The following is a 13,976-nucleotide window of genomic DNA, read 5'->3' as shown; positions in this document are numbered from 1 at the left end:
ATTTGGTGCTATTGTTGGAGATGACAAAAAAATATTTGACACGAAAACACCAAATTTAGTGTTGAAATTGCACCAAATTTGGTGTTATGGTTTGAGATGCCTTTAGCAAAAGATAAGAGCTTCGTTTTTTGTGTCATATTTTTAGTGGTGTTATTTTCTAAAAAAACAAAACTTAATTAATTTTGTTAAATTATTAATAAAGCAAGAGAACATGTTTGAGAACACTAACCATTGCTGATGCTCTAGTGATGCTCTTAATAACCCACAAATTTTCTCAAAAATCAAAACTCTAGCTAGAGGCAACATATGAATCGCTCACGAATGAGACTGAAAGTGTTTTTTCTTTTTCATTTCTTCTTCAAGACTACGCAGCTCCTGAATATCAAGTTAGTCCAAATGCTCACCAAAAATTATAATTTTGTAATTTTGATTTTTTCCAGTTTAAAGAGATGAAAGTGATGAGAGAAGAGAAATAAACAGATACTTGAATAAGGATCGAATTGACAAGAAAGAATACATCATAGTGAGCAAGCTCCAAACTTCAACATTAGAAACTGTTTGGTACAGATCTATGATCTCCTTCGTTCTATAACCCAACAAGACCACACACAAGATTGTTATGTAAAAAGAAAAACGCAAGTAACAAGTCATACTACCGCAATGTGAAGTGTGTGGCGAGAGAGATAACAGAAAACATAATAATGTCTATCACACGGCTGCTGAGACTACACAGTTCATTGACAAGACGATTCAAAATCGAATCTCTTCTCTGCGCAATGTGACGCTAAGATAGATGGGTCGATACGGCTAGTTCATTCTGTGTTTTTAGATTAGCTGATACTCCGCTAGTCAATGATGCTTCCAAACACTATACACTCTCCCTTATTGCATTTTTTTTTTTGTTTTTTCTGATAAATAAATTTAACATTTCAAAAAAAAGACAAGTGAAAATATTAAGTCGAATGGTGCTTAAAAATAGATAATCTACGTGGTGTTAGGGCTAATAGACTCATGAAGCTTGTTGGAACTAGAGAACATGATAATAGAAAGTTAGAAACACTAGGCATCACACAAAACCGTGAGCTTTCTTGAACAGACCATGTCTTCTCTTTGAATACGTCACTTGTCGGTTGGTCTGGTGGTCCTCTATCCTCTTGATGTGGATCTTCTCTCTCGCCATTATTCTTCTTTCTGTTTTATTATTCTTTTTGTTGAAGAGATTTGGGAGAAAAGACAGAAATGATAATAAGAAGAAAGAAGTGAAAGAGAAAAGAGTTGAAGAAGTAAAGGACCCCACTTGAGATACTATAAATAGAAAGTATTCCGAATCCATAGAAGATAAGATCTGTAGTTTGTGAAAACAAAGTAATGAGCTTTCCTTTTCTAGTAAGGTGGAATGGACATTATATGATGGTTAAGTACAATACACTACTTTAAATCAATTGTCTATATGTAGAAAGAGGGGATCCAAGCTTAAAAAACAGGTCTAGTTTGCTTTCCATTTACTTACTAACGGAGCTCCATTAATCTCAACGTTGTTCTTTGTTTACAGTTTACGCGGGTAACATTTTTAACGGCGGTTGCAAACGTCAAATCTGTGTCGGTGAATTTGTTTTGCTACAGATAAGAGGTACAACAAGCCAAAAACAAGAACACACTCATTCTTCGGTGAAAACACAACAAGCTCAGTTGCAATCATAGTTGTATTTTCATTTTCTGGCTAACAAGTTAAAAAAAAAACGGGGTCAACTATGCATGTTGCAGAATTAAACATGTAATAAAAAGATCTACAAAACATGCTCCTGTGGTTTAAGGTAACATTACACAAGCCTACAAGAGAGACACTATCATTCAACTTCTTCACAAGCCAATACACAGAAAAGAACACTCACCTCTCGTCTCCGGTCTCAATTCCCTTTCCCTGTTCTCTTCAAGTACTCTTTCATGCGACTTTGGTTTGTCTCGAATATAAAAGGCATTCCCCGTATCTGCGTAACATTCAAGTTGATTTAGTTAAGGACATGGGAGTGCGGTTATGTAATATGATCAAAAGGTGCCATAGAAGATCAAACCTCAAGCAGAGAATCAGATTTGAGTATTAAACTCTGACCAGGATCTACTTCCTTCTCATTTACTGAGATTGCATACTTCCCAAGGTTTTTCATATGAAACGACCCATCATCACCCAACCGTATGATCGCCTGCATGCACACACAAACACAAGGTTGTTGTTAAGTTTCAGTGTTTTGTCCTTTATCATACACAATCTAACCAAACAATAATAAGACAGTAGCATCTATCTACTATATTGACCAACCTGGCGTCGAGATATTTTGCTGCCACGCTTTTCTCTTCCCAAATCAATGTCCACCGACAGATCTTCTGTTGATCTACCCACCAATACCTGTGGCCAAGAAGACGTGATGTTAACAAGTGATACAAATAAATAATTAAGAAGCTTAAATGAATAGAATAATAATAATAATACCTCAGGCTTCTTGATGTAGTGTTTTGAATATCTACCATATAAAACAGCGAATGCACCACGGGAAGCAATGGCTCTTTGCATATATGAGTACGCAGCCTGTTCAAGTCTCATAATTGTTCTTTTCATCTCTTGGCTCTGATACTTGGAGACTGCAAGTGAAACATGTTTTTTTATAAATTACAAATAAGCCATTAGTCTTTTTATAAGGTCTCTCTTGTATCACCCATGGAAAAGACTAAAGCAACAAGAGTTCTTCTGGATGCTCAATTACCTTCGAGATCAAAATTATCTTGGTCATCTGGATCCAAGTCCATGTCAAGTATCTGAAATTTATAAGAGCGTTACTGTTTAGGCGTAAATGTATCATAGAGCCCCATAAAGCTCAAGAATAAGGGTGAAAGTCGAGAGTTACCATAGCCTCAATGTCAGAATAATTCGGCAAGTCCTCCTCCTCGCTCTCAAATACCTGCTCCTCTGCTTCTGTATTAGTTGTCATCTCCAGCTCACGTTCTAAAATCTCAATCAAGTCAACATCATCATCATCTTTTGCTTGTGGCACTTCATTTACAGGTACTACACCTTCTTCCTCTTTACAGTTTCCACTTTCCTTCTCGGAATAGCTACCATGTTCATCAAACCCGACGATACGTTTTCCACTGGCCACCTCTTTGTTGTTTCCATCTTTTGCACCAGCACCATCAGAAAGAAGAAGAGTGTTTGAGCATGCCTGTGGAGGACCAACCTTATTATGTTGCTCAGGGTTTGTCAATGCCTTGAATTTGGTAGATTGGCTGGGTTGACCCATCTCTGGCTTTCCTTGCAAACGTCCGGGTGTCTTCTTTTGTGCATTTCCCTCACTCCTTTCCCTACTGGCAGAGAGATCTCTAACAGATGAAGTTATTGGATTGCTTATATCTTTGAAGTTCCGCCGGGCCAACGAAGAAACCGACATCGGATGGCAGGTGTTGGACAGAAAAATGTCATCGTTACACGGAATATCAGGATCCTCTTGGTTTAACAGGCAGCAGATAACACCATTAACAACCTCAGGATGAGGATCAAAAGCAGATAAGTCAGGCACAGATTTGCACTCCATTGAGCTCACTGCACTTGTACCATATAGCTCAGGGATCACATGGCCATTCGGAACCGCATCTACGGGAAGATCTTGTACGGTGGTAATAGGCAAAACCCCGCTAGTTTTCACATTTGCCGGGTTCCCCAACAGTGAGCTAAGACCATCATAATACGACTTGTCAACTTCTTTGCCATCTACTCCCATGAACGGTTCCTCGTCTTCGAAAAGAGAAGTTGAAAGCTGTGCTAGGAAACAATCAGTGCTAGTGGTTTTCGGCTCTAGCTTCTGTTTGGAACCACCTTCGCATTCGGAAGGACCGGCGTGTTGAGTGAATGTGAGATCTTCTCCTCCTCCAACGTAGGAGATGTTTCCCTGTAAATTATCAACATGATTCGTCACGCAACCACCGCCGCCGTCAGCCAAGATATCTGGGAAGGCGTTGTGGATGATGTCCATGTGAGAGTCTTCAAGACCAAGATGTGTTCCATCACCATTATCCATGAAATGGCTGTCATTCGATGGAACGAGAAAGCCTAGATCCAAGGAATTGAACGACTCGGTGCGAAACTTCTTGCGTAAGGAATGATAAGTGCTTCTGAGCTGTTCAGCTCTCCTCCTCTTAGATGAGCTTTTGTTTTCTTTTGATCCGGTTCTAGTAAACTTTGTAGGAAAATTAGGGTTGGTACGTTCAAGCTCAGCCATCCGAAGAGCTGCCTCTGCAGAAACTACTGGATCGTATAGGAGTGAGTGCCATCGATCTTGGAGTTCTCTGATAGAGAATCTTCTAGAAAACTGCACAGCGCCTTTAGCAAGCGATTCCAAAGATGCACCAGCCTGTAAAAATCGATTAAGGAGAGATCAGTTAACCCCACTAAACAAGCTAAACGGAGAGAAACGAAATATCTCCAGAAGCACCACATTAGTACACAAACTTTTCTAGCTACCCTAGGTTGATTTACAAAATGCTATAATCAAATCCGTGCTTAGGCCCCTTCTTCCCTTCCAAGAGTCCACCACCCACCTTAGTAGTCCTACTAAAAAAGAATCCTTGCTCTCAGTCTCTAAATTTCCCCCTTGGTCCTAAACCATGCTCAGTCTTGCAAGAGACAAGACAAGCTCTGTCTAACACTCTGTTTGAGAACCTGAGTGGCTCTCAATCCAGTAATAAAAGAATGGAAATAGAAATTAAAGGAAAGGAGAGAGATGACCTCTATGGCGTTCTTTAGAAGCAGGTCGTCTTCGGGTATCCAGGAAACAACCTGAGCAAGAGCTCCCATGTTTGACGTTTTCCTCTCTCAGATAAGGTTCATGTAAGAGTTGGTGGCAGCAGCTCACAAGATCTAACTAAAACAAAAACCCATCAAAATGGGGAATTCTAAGCAGAAACTAGACAATAATGAAACCATGTAAAAATTATAAGACCTCCCAGAAGGATGATGTGTCAAGCTCCGGAACAAGAAGAGTGAACTTCAATAGCCTACGCATGTCACAAACCTGAAACAAGAAGCGTCTCACGATTTGGAATATTTTTTGAGATTTTTTTTTCTTTTTTTTGGGGGAAAGATGGAAAGAGCAAGTGACGAACCAGTGTTGTGAGTTTGATTCAGTGCGCCATAATTCGAATGATTTTATCATATACTGAAACGGGGAGAAAGGAAAGAATCTCGTTAAACTCTAAAGAACCAACAGCTATTCGATTCTCTCAAATTGGTAATTACGAAATCAATGTATAGAGGAGGAGATTAAACATAACCCTAAATCGTAGAAACCCAACAGGAAAGGAGCTAAATTTCGGGAGGATGAGGAGGAAGAGGCGGCGGCGGCAATCCACTGTCTCGGCGACTTGATGGGCAATTGTGAAACCCTAATTTGTGTTTCGTCTCCGTCTGTCATCAACAAGATAGTTACAACTTTTTTTTTTAAGATATGGAGCCGCTAAAACGACAGCGTTTCCGTCACCATTATTAACAGTGTATTAATTATGGACTTTAATTATAACTGTTAGTTTGGTTCCGTAAATTCGGTTTTAACTACGTTGAACCAATGTTTTCTATTTTTGGCTAATTCCAATTTAATTAACTTCAGTTAAATCTGGTTATTTCGATATGATATCGGAAACAAATCGATATGATTATATGTTAAACAGACTCTTAGCTTCGTAAGTTCACATAGATAGTTATACAATTTTGAGACCATCACAAGAAACAGGGCACTCTGTTTTGTTTAATCCTTAAGCGCAAGCAAACACGAACACTGGTTGCTTTCTCGTTCCTTTATTTCAGACTAAATGCGACAAGAATGATTAGGTAAGCATGCAATCAGTTTAGAGTGCAGTTTCTGCAGACGGTTCAGGCTTCTCTACTTGCTTCTTCAGAAACTCCATCACAGATAGACGCTGCCGTTCATGTTTTAAAATTTACATTATTCTCAGATAAATCTAACTTTTGAGAAAACCGAAGAAAGAAAGAAAGTAAGTAGTGCAAGAAAATCTTACTCGTTGCTCGAGAGCAGCAGAATCTTCAGAGTCCAGTTTCAAAGATTCCAGCAGTTTCATGCCTTCCTTGAAACCATCTGCGGCTGCGTCTTCATTTTGTAGACTCCTGTCTATATCTGCAACTTTGGCTAATGAAACTGCCACATCCAGAATCTACAAAAAAAAAAGATGGAAGAAACAACAACCAAACTTGGTATAGCTTTCTTTATTCACCAACTAGACTTTTATCAAACACTTATCTATCCACTAAATCATACTTTGATTAACTGAAGGTTCTCAATTTTCACCCTTGTAACAAAAAAAAAAAAGATATACAGAACTCCCAACACATTATGCCTAGCGCCGTCTTACTCAGCTAGCTTCCCGACTCAAAGTCTCTTGCTATTAGGTAAGATGTCAATGTCAATCTTCACACATGCTTATAATAACATGCTAGGATTAACAAAACACTGGGCCAAAACCGTTCTTACTTGTGAAGGAGCATTTGAGTGATGGTTCATTGCATCACGTCTAACATTTAAAGCACGGATGTAATACGACCTTGCAGCTTGTAGATCTCCATCATAATATTTAACATCTCCTATTTTATTAAGTGAGACAGAAAGTGTATGTGTAATCTGCAAAAGTTTAGCAACAACTTTTAAAGAAAGTGCTAACAATTTTGCAAAACCAAAATATAACAAAAAAAAAAGAAAATGTGATAAAAACCTCAAAATCATCATCCATGGGCAGTTTCATAAGGAATTCAATACTCTCTTCGAAATGTTTGACTGCAGAACTTGAGTCTCCCATTGCTCGGCTGCAGTAACCACAATTCAAAGCACCCTATTTGCTGAATCTTTTCTGTTGGATGAACAAAAAGAGAGAGACAATGAGCATACCTGCAGTCGCCAAGCATACCAAGGACTGCACCAAGCTGTGAACACAGCTCTGGTGTATTGCCCTCCCTCCCTAGCTGATCTCGAATGTCCTCGGTACACATTGCCAACCTTGATTTAGCACTTTCATAATTCTGAGCTTGAAATGCCTAAGCGTATAAAAAGCAAGGTCAATAACAAGAACTCTCTCAAGAGCATGACACTCATATTAATTAGTTAGGTTAGCAAAATCTAGAGATGGAACTCACCCTCATAGCTTGCTGCACCAAGAAAGAACCTCTTTCCATGGAAACATCAGCGTAAATCACCTCTTCTTTATCTGTGTTATTGACAAGAGATCTCTTGATTCTAGCATGGCCTTCTATAAACTGATCAACCATCTTCTGAAGGTTTTCATCAGCTTCAACACTTTCAATGTCAGCACCACATAGAGGGCAGTCCTTAAACCGTGCTAAGCACACTCTGCACTCAAGAAAACACTAAAAGTTTTAACTAAAAGCAACCTTTAGATAAAAATCATGAGCCAAAAAAAAAAAGCAAACTAGGGCTTACTTGCAGAAGACATGAGTACAAGGCACACATCTAGTGCTATCATACAGAAGTGATTGACATAGCATACAGCTAAAAGGCCCAAGCTTGAAGGTCTGGGAGTCGTAACCAAAGGGGCACTTGGCAGGAACCGTGGCAGAGTCAGCAGAGTCCTCCTTACTCAACTTTCCTTCGTTTTCAGGACATCCTTTGCTTGGAGCAGAGGCAACAGCTGCTTTAGAGAAAGGGCAAGCAGAAGCAGTCGTCTCGCCTTGTTTTGCGTCGTCTGGACGAGCAGCTTTGGAGAAAGGGCAAGCAGAAGTTGTCATGTCGGCTTGTTTGGGAGCTGAAGCACTGTCGGGACGAGCAGCTTTGGAGAATGGGCAAACAGAAGTTGTCATTGTTGGAAGATACCAAACAAACAAACCCTACACTTCAAAAACGAAACTTTACCATCTAAAATCAACAAACTGCTTTTCTCTCCGCAATGAAAATTATTGGGAAAGATCGAGCTTCTCGCTAAACTAAATGCCTGACAACAACAACTGAGGCACTGGAGCTATAAATTTCAGACAGTGGTTCAGAAAAGAAGTGGATAAACCTGGAGTGGATTGTGATTTGATGCAGGTGTCCTCCTTTAGCCGCAATCAATGATCGATGTGGATATTATTATTAGCTTTTGTGTTTCTCTCTTAGTTTTGTGTGTTCTCTCTCCCTCTCTGTCTCAGTCAGAAGAAGATATTATTGTGGAAGGAAGGATCTGTGTGGATTAAATTGCTCATTCAGTTTTTCTTTTCACAACCAAAAATAGCATTAATGGTTCAAGGGAGTCGTCGTTTGGGAAGGGTGGTAGGTGTCTGAATTTGGTTTAATTCGGTTTAGTGAAGAAGCTAGTATCAATACAAGACAACTGATTCAGTGAATCTTTTCAATCATGTAACTGTTCAATGCGGGACTCAATCGGTTAGAAGATAGATTTTTGCTCAGCATGTCTCTGCTGCTCACTGTTCAAACATTGAGACAATGAATATGCATGAATGTATACATTTTTTGGGTTAAAAAGATTACAGGCTTAGGATTAGGGCACAATCGAAGGATAAACCTCACATTGTTATTTCTCTGTGTGTTTCACAACAACCTCCCAATATCAATCCCAATCAAATCATAGTTTTTAAAACCTTCCTTTGGACTGCGGAAGTTTGTCTGCTTCGTTGGCAACACAATACACCCATCGGAATCAGTACGTATCTCAAGACCACACTCTTGGCATAAAGATTCAACATCCATCTCCTGAAAATTTATAAAAACTTAAGCTTGTGACATTTCAAGTTCACCAAGAGCTAAAGAGAGCAAAGAGAATCTTAGCCCAATCTGTATGTGTACCTTCATCATCAGGTGCTGAGATATCTGCAAGAGTGGATACGGTTGAAGCTTGTAGCAAACATTGTTAATGCATTCCACAGCGAACGATCTCATCTTTTACCATTAGAACATTCAGAAAATGATCAACATAACTTAACAGTCTATTCCAAATATTATTACATGCATAAGCCCTTTATACCCACTTAAAAAGTGCCACAAGAACTATGCATGAGAACTAGGACACAACTACATATGTAAGTACATACAAGCTCACCTCTCTGATATGGGGTTCACTTATGCAATACTGCAAGTATGTCGCTTCAGTAGCCGTTGTTCTTAGAAAACTCTGGTAATTACCATTCCGATATGATCTGCAAGAAACAATGAGGAAGAAGCACCATATTTCAATTCATTTTTCAGAATGTTTTCGATTTAAATAACTCAAACGCAAAAGACTGAACAGCATAATCCCTACCTTAGAAGGTTTCGTACAAAACACATTTCCTTGGACTTTATCAAATTAGAAGTCAACTTGCGAAACCACAAAGACAGTGGTTCCCCCTGCAGATAACAATCTTAATGTTTTATATAAACGAAAAGAGATGTAAATAATTAAAAAAAAAGGGATAAAGGAAACAGAGAAACAACCATCACTCCACTACTGGTATTGAGATGAAGCAGCACATAGAGTGAACGGAACTCTGCTTCGTTTTCGTAGATGTAATCTGGTTTCCTATTTACATCATAGATATTATACAAAGTGGTGAGAGTTTTTGCTAGCTGCTCCATGTTCAAGTGATGCATTGAGCTAACATTTGCACCACTACTACCCTGAAGCCTCTGGCCAGATATGACATGGAATTTAACCTGCATGAGAGGTCAGAATAATAACATCAATGGAGTAAACACACACACAAATGAGTTTCAATCATGAACCAGAAAGAACTAGAAAAGAGTACAGAAAAGAAAAAAACATACGATTTCCTCGTAGAGGTGGATGACTCTCTCGTTGGCTAGATTCTGGATGCTGAGATCTTGTCTGATAGACCTTGTCCTGTCGAAAATAAAATCATGAACAACTTCAAAGGGGTGCTCCCTTGAGTCCAGCAAACTTAGAAGGTAACTCAGGGTTTCTTCTAAGACCGGAAGCGGTCTTATATCCGATGCCTGAACATCGGCTGCTGAAAGGGTTCTGCAAAACTACCAAGAACACAGAGAGTACAACTACCTTTAGCAAGGACAAAAAAAGAGTTCCGTTATACAGGGCAATTGGGTATCTCCCAGTAAGAAATACAAACTATTGTTAAATCAAGCAATTGGCAGCTGCTAACTCGCATAAATGCACATATTGTTATTGTGCCAAAATAAAGGAAGCTAAAGCCTCAGCTTAAGGTGACAGTGTTTCAGATAGAGATATAATCACAAGTAGCTAATTAATCAATCAGTATTATAGACATGAAAAATCAAAAAGAATCACCTTTTTGACAGCAAGATGAGTGGATGATTTAGTGGGGTTTCCATAAAGCCTCTCAAACACTGAGAGATCACGCAAGCGTTCTCTTGTCACTCTTTCCCGTTCTGTTGAAAAAGGAAAAGCAATTCTTTTTAGCAGCATGATATTAAATTTACTCATCCTTTCTCGCATCCATGGTTGTATAAACTACATTTTATCTATTGAATCTAAGGTCAAACTGAAATTGATTTACCAGGACACATAGAAGAGCAAGTTCCGACAATGAATGAAACTTCAGCAGCAGCAGCAGCAGCAGCAGCAGCTTCTCCACCTTTATTGTTTCGCTTGCGTGCTACATCGGATCTTCTCCGAAACGAATCACTAGCTCCCCCGCCGGATCCGTAAGAAGAAGAAGAAGAGCCGCGATTCATGGCTTGGAATTTGAGAGCACCAACGATTCTCGGATCCGAATAAAATTACTAATCTGGTTCATTACTTCCGGTAAACCGAATCCAACGGGAACATAACATTCAGAGTTGGTTTGGTTTAATACAATGTTTCAAAGTCGGACCGGAAATTAAACCGGAAATATTTGGATTATGGATTATGGTTTAATAATAAGTTATATATCATTTTTTATACATGATAAGTTATTTCATCACAACATAAATCATTTTTAATGTGTAAAATAAATTAAAAACACTCATACATTTCTAATATTTACTATTAAATTAAATATCAAACTCTTTTTATATGACAATGTTTTCATTACATAAAATACTTATTATTTCCCTAATGACAAGTTCTATATCTTTTTTATTATAATACAATATTTTTATTACATATTATTTTCGAAAAAGCTAGTTATGGCTATAAGTTTCAAAAAAAAAAATTAAGGCTTGATTGCTCTAAAAGAGCATGTGAAAAGAAATTAAGCTGTACACAGGCATTCATCATTCATCACATTGGACTGAACACAACTCGAAGTAAGAATTAAAATGAGATAAAAGAATTTGAAAATTAAATAAGGTCAATCAAATCAATGATTGCTCTAAATTTAGTGCTGTCGAAAGAAATTAAGCTGCGCAGAGCCCTCACCGCACTCACTATTTATCACCTTAAACTGAACACAACTTTAAGTAAGAATTAAAATGAAATAAAAGAAATCCGAAAGTTAAATAAGACCAATTAAATCAATGACAACATTATACATTTTGTATGTACTAGTTTATTGTTTTATTAAACTTATCTGATGTTTAATCTATTCTATTAATTTTTCAACATGACCAATTGATAGTAAGTTATGTTCATCTTTTAATTTTTATAACTGCACCTGAATAACCATAATCACTTTATAAATATTGTTTAGTGGTGTAACAATTATTTGTTAACTGCATCTAAGTAACCACCTCTTAAATACTACGTAGAATCATCAAATTGCATTTAAATATAAACGTGATGTATTTCTTTACTCCATAATTGTAGGACCTTCAATGCCTATCCCCCAAAAATAATATAACGTATATGTTTTTCTTTATTCAAAAGGATTAATATATTTTCTTTTACTCCTATTTGTTACCTAATAATAAGACTCATGTCTAATTTAAATTCTGAGTATTTATATAACAAACAATAACATTTCAGGAATCAAATATATATATAAACTCATTTAGTTTAATGGGTCTTATATTATAACAAAATTAATAGAACAAATACTTATGTAAAAAATAATTAATTTATTTATCCAAATTCAGGATAATTAAATTTATCCAAAAATAATTAAAAAATACATTTCAGGAATCAAATAATTAATTTATCCAAATTCAGTTACTGCTTCTTATCAATATATTGCAACGATCTCTTCCTATTTATTTAACTGCCTCTCTTCCTATTTTAACGATTTTTCAATATATCAATATATTTTTGTTAAAACGCAAAACGCTGACCATATCAAAACGCTGACCATATTATAATTTTTTCTACCAAAATCAGTTATCACATTTTTTTAAGGCGGTATTTATGATTAATACCATTAAATAGGATCATTCCCTCTTGATAATAGTTGTGTCCAATTTAAAAAAAAAATATATATAACTGCTTATCTGCATATTAATATAACTGATAAAAGAGTTTGAGTAATATTATAAAGTAAATGGTTAAGAATGATAACTGCTAAACATAAATTCGAGGGGAAGCTATAACTACACTCACCCTTATTTAAATCATGTATAATTTTTTATTATAAATATTTTTTTTATAAAAATTAAATTAAATAATGATTTAAAAATATATATAACCCCCAGATAACCTTAAAATTAAGCAGAACGGATGCGGGTACAAAATTATTTGTTTGCAGGTTGTGCGGGTCATATTTTATAACCAAAACAAAATTAAAAACCCGCGGGTTGGCGGGTCAGCGGACGAGTTCAATCCGTAATCCAGCCTTAATCGTGCGATACTGAATCAATTTTTAAATTGCTATTGTTTAATAAAATATATTTTGATTAAAATTTATACAAAAATATGATTACCAAAAAAAATATAATCAGAAAGAAAAAAATATCAAAAATTAAATTAAAACAAAAAATATACCCGCCCTTTTAAGGACGGATCAAAAGCTAGTAATATTCTTAATTTACTATAACATTTTAATTGAAATTTAAATAGAAAATGTTACATATTAAAAAAATATAATAAGATGAGATAAATCTTGATTTGTTTTTGACAAAACGCATATAAAGATCACTTACGATAACAGTAATATTTATATACTTCTTATAACCAAACATGAAAATATATATCAAACATATGCATGAAAATATGAAAAAACACATATAAATACCAATCAAGACAACATCCTATTTTTTTATTTTTGTTAATTACATGGCATCATACTTGTCATCAAATTCTTTTTTTTTAAAACATTAGAATTAAATAAGTTTTTAATTTCTTATTTTTAATATTTATCAAAAAGGAAAACACTTTATTTTATAAATTTCATTTTATAAAATCAAATTGCTAGAAACTACTTATTTCTAGTTATTATTAAATAATTTTAAAAGTACTATCTTTACAATTCGTATCAATACTATTTTACACTTCTTTTGTTAATCAAGTAATTCTAAGTATCATGTTCATCATCAAATTCTCTCTTAAAAAATATTATCAAATATTTTTTTAAATTCTGTTTTGTTTAGATCTTAAGAATATGATATAAATCTATTTTGCTTAAGTTTTTTTAAATGAAAATAACTATCAAATATTCTTTTACAGTTTGCAGGGTTTTAGAAAAGGAAATAAATATTACCTAATCTTTTAAAATTATATTTTGTGTAGAATTTATAAAAATAAAATTAGTATCAAATAATTTTTCACAGTTAATATTAATTTGAGAAATTTGCTAGTTTCAAATTTTGTTTTCTAACAACACTAAATTTTTTTAAATTCTTTGTTAAGTAAATAATTTTTTAATATCATGTTTATGATTAAAGTTTTAAAAGTAAAATTTATTATTAAATATAAATTAATTTTTTTGTCAAGATTTAAAAATAAAAAATTAAAAAGAAGCATTCTTTGGTTAAGGTTTTAAAAGGAAAAATAGATTTCCAAATCTCTTTTATTCAGGATTTTAAAATAAAACAAATTAGTTTTGCATAAAGGCAAATTTTTTTGATACATTCACAATCTAATTTTTA

General features: G+C 35.4%; 3 protein-coding genes and 1 pseudogene across 6 annotated transcripts; all 4 read right to left on the bottom strand.

Moving 5' to 3' along the window:
• Positions 1-293: 293 nt before the first annotated feature.
• Positions 294-1,562, bottom strand: LOC130498064 (floral homeotic protein APETALA 3-like; annotated as a pseudogene).
• A 123-nt stretch (positions 1,563-1,685) lies between these two features.
• LOC108817665 (uncharacterized) lies at positions 1,686-5,469 on the bottom strand. 4 transcript variants are annotated; one of them, XM_018590416.2, is made up of 10 exons: positions 5,320-5,469; positions 5,152-5,204; positions 4,989-5,060; positions 4,775-4,910; positions 2,901-4,400; positions 2,760-2,811; positions 2,489-2,637; positions 2,318-2,404; positions 2,073-2,201; positions 1,686-1,988 (listed from the first exon to the last, which is right to left on the bottom strand). In XM_018590416.2, exons 4-10 carry the CDS (start codon positions 4,841-4,843, stop codon positions 1,908-1,910), a joined length of 2,067 nt encoding a protein of 688 aa, XP_018445918.2. In that variant the 5' UTR covers positions 4,844-4,910; positions 4,989-5,060; positions 5,152-5,204; positions 5,320-5,469; the 3' UTR covers positions 1,686-1,907. The 4 variants fall into 4 exon arrangements, with proteins under 4 accessions (XP_018445918.2, XP_018445917.2, XP_056846159.1 ...); XM_018590415.2 differs by having other exon boundaries at positions 4,775-4,906; XM_056990179.1 differs by lacking the exon at positions 5,152-5,204 and having other exon boundaries at positions 4,989-5,043; positions 5,320-5,462.
• Positions 5,470-5,672: 203 nt separating this feature from the next.
• On the bottom strand, positions 5,673-8,226 carry LOC108817664 (protein NCA1). The gene is made up of 8 exons (XM_018590413.2): positions 8,068-8,226; positions 7,491-7,894; positions 7,187-7,400; positions 6,942-7,087; positions 6,769-6,859; positions 6,531-6,677; positions 6,061-6,213; positions 5,673-5,961 (listed from the first exon to the last, which is right to left on the bottom strand). Exons 2-8 carry the CDS (start codon positions 7,865-7,867, stop codon positions 5,890-5,892), a joined length of 1,200 nt encoding a protein of 399 aa, XP_018445915.2. The 5' UTR covers positions 7,868-7,894; positions 8,068-8,226; the 3' UTR covers positions 5,673-5,889.
• A 255-nt stretch (positions 8,227-8,481) lies between these two features.
• On the bottom strand, positions 8,482-10,779 carry LOC108815883 (SAC3 family protein C). Its single transcript, XM_018588408.2, has 8 exons — positions 10,535-10,779; positions 10,306-10,406; positions 9,807-10,028; positions 9,477-9,695; positions 9,304-9,389; positions 9,103-9,199; positions 8,850-8,942; positions 8,482-8,756 (listed from the first exon to the last, which is right to left on the bottom strand). Exons 1-8 carry the CDS (start codon positions 10,710-10,712, stop codon positions 8,595-8,597), a joined length of 1,158 nt encoding a protein of 385 aa, XP_018443910.2. The 5' UTR covers positions 10,713-10,779; the 3' UTR covers positions 8,482-8,594.
• Positions 10,780-13,976: the final 3,197 nt, after the last annotated feature.

Source organism: Raphanus sativus, chromosome 7, assembly GCF_000801105.2.
Source record: "Raphanus sativus cultivar WK10039 chromosome 7, ASM80110v3, whole genome shotgun sequence".
Classification (NCBI taxonomy): Eukaryota; Viridiplantae; Streptophyta; class Magnoliopsida; order Brassicales; family Brassicaceae; genus Raphanus; species Raphanus sativus.
This window is presented reverse-complemented; position numbering and strand designations above follow the sequence as displayed.

Excerpts from the sequence above, each read along its gene's own strand:
- LOC108817665 (XM_018590416.2), bottom strand. The coding sequence starts at position 4,843 with ATGGGAGCTCTTGCTCAGGTTGTTTCCTGGATACCCGAAGACGACCTG. Across the intron at positions 2,405-2,488 it reads ACTACATCAAGAAGCCTGAG|GTATTGGTGGGTAGATCAAC; the intron begins GTATTATTATTA and ends TCTTGGCCACAG. Across the intron at positions 1,989-2,072 it reads AATCTGATTCTCTGCTTGAG|ATACGGGGAATGCCTTTTAT; the intron begins GTTTGATCTTCT and ends AATGTTACGCAG.
- LOC108817664 (XM_018590413.2), bottom strand. The coding sequence starts at position 7,867 with ATGACAACTTCTGTTTGCCCATTCTCCAAAGCTGCTCGTCCCGACAGT. Across the intron at positions 6,860-6,941 it reads GGTATGCTTGGCGACTGCAG|CCGAGCAATGGGAGACTCAA; the intron begins GTATGCTCATTG and ends TGGTTACTGCAG. Across the intron at positions 5,962-6,060 it reads CTGCTGCTCTCGAGCAACGA|CGTCTATCTGTGATGGAGTT; the intron begins GTAAGATTTTCT and ends CATGAACGGCAG.
- LOC108815883 (XM_018588408.2), bottom strand. The coding sequence starts at position 10,712 with ATGAATCGCGGCTCTTCTTCTTCTTCTTACGGATCCGGCGGGGGAGCT. Across the intron at positions 10,029-10,305 it reads CTCATCTTGCTGTCAAAAAG|TTTTGCAGAACCCTTTCAGC; the intron begins GTGATTCTTTTT and ends TGTTCTTGGTAG. Across the intron at positions 8,757-8,849 it reads CTCAGCACCTGATGATGAAG|GAGATGGATGTTGAATCTTT; the intron begins GTACACATACAG and ends ATAAATTTTCAG.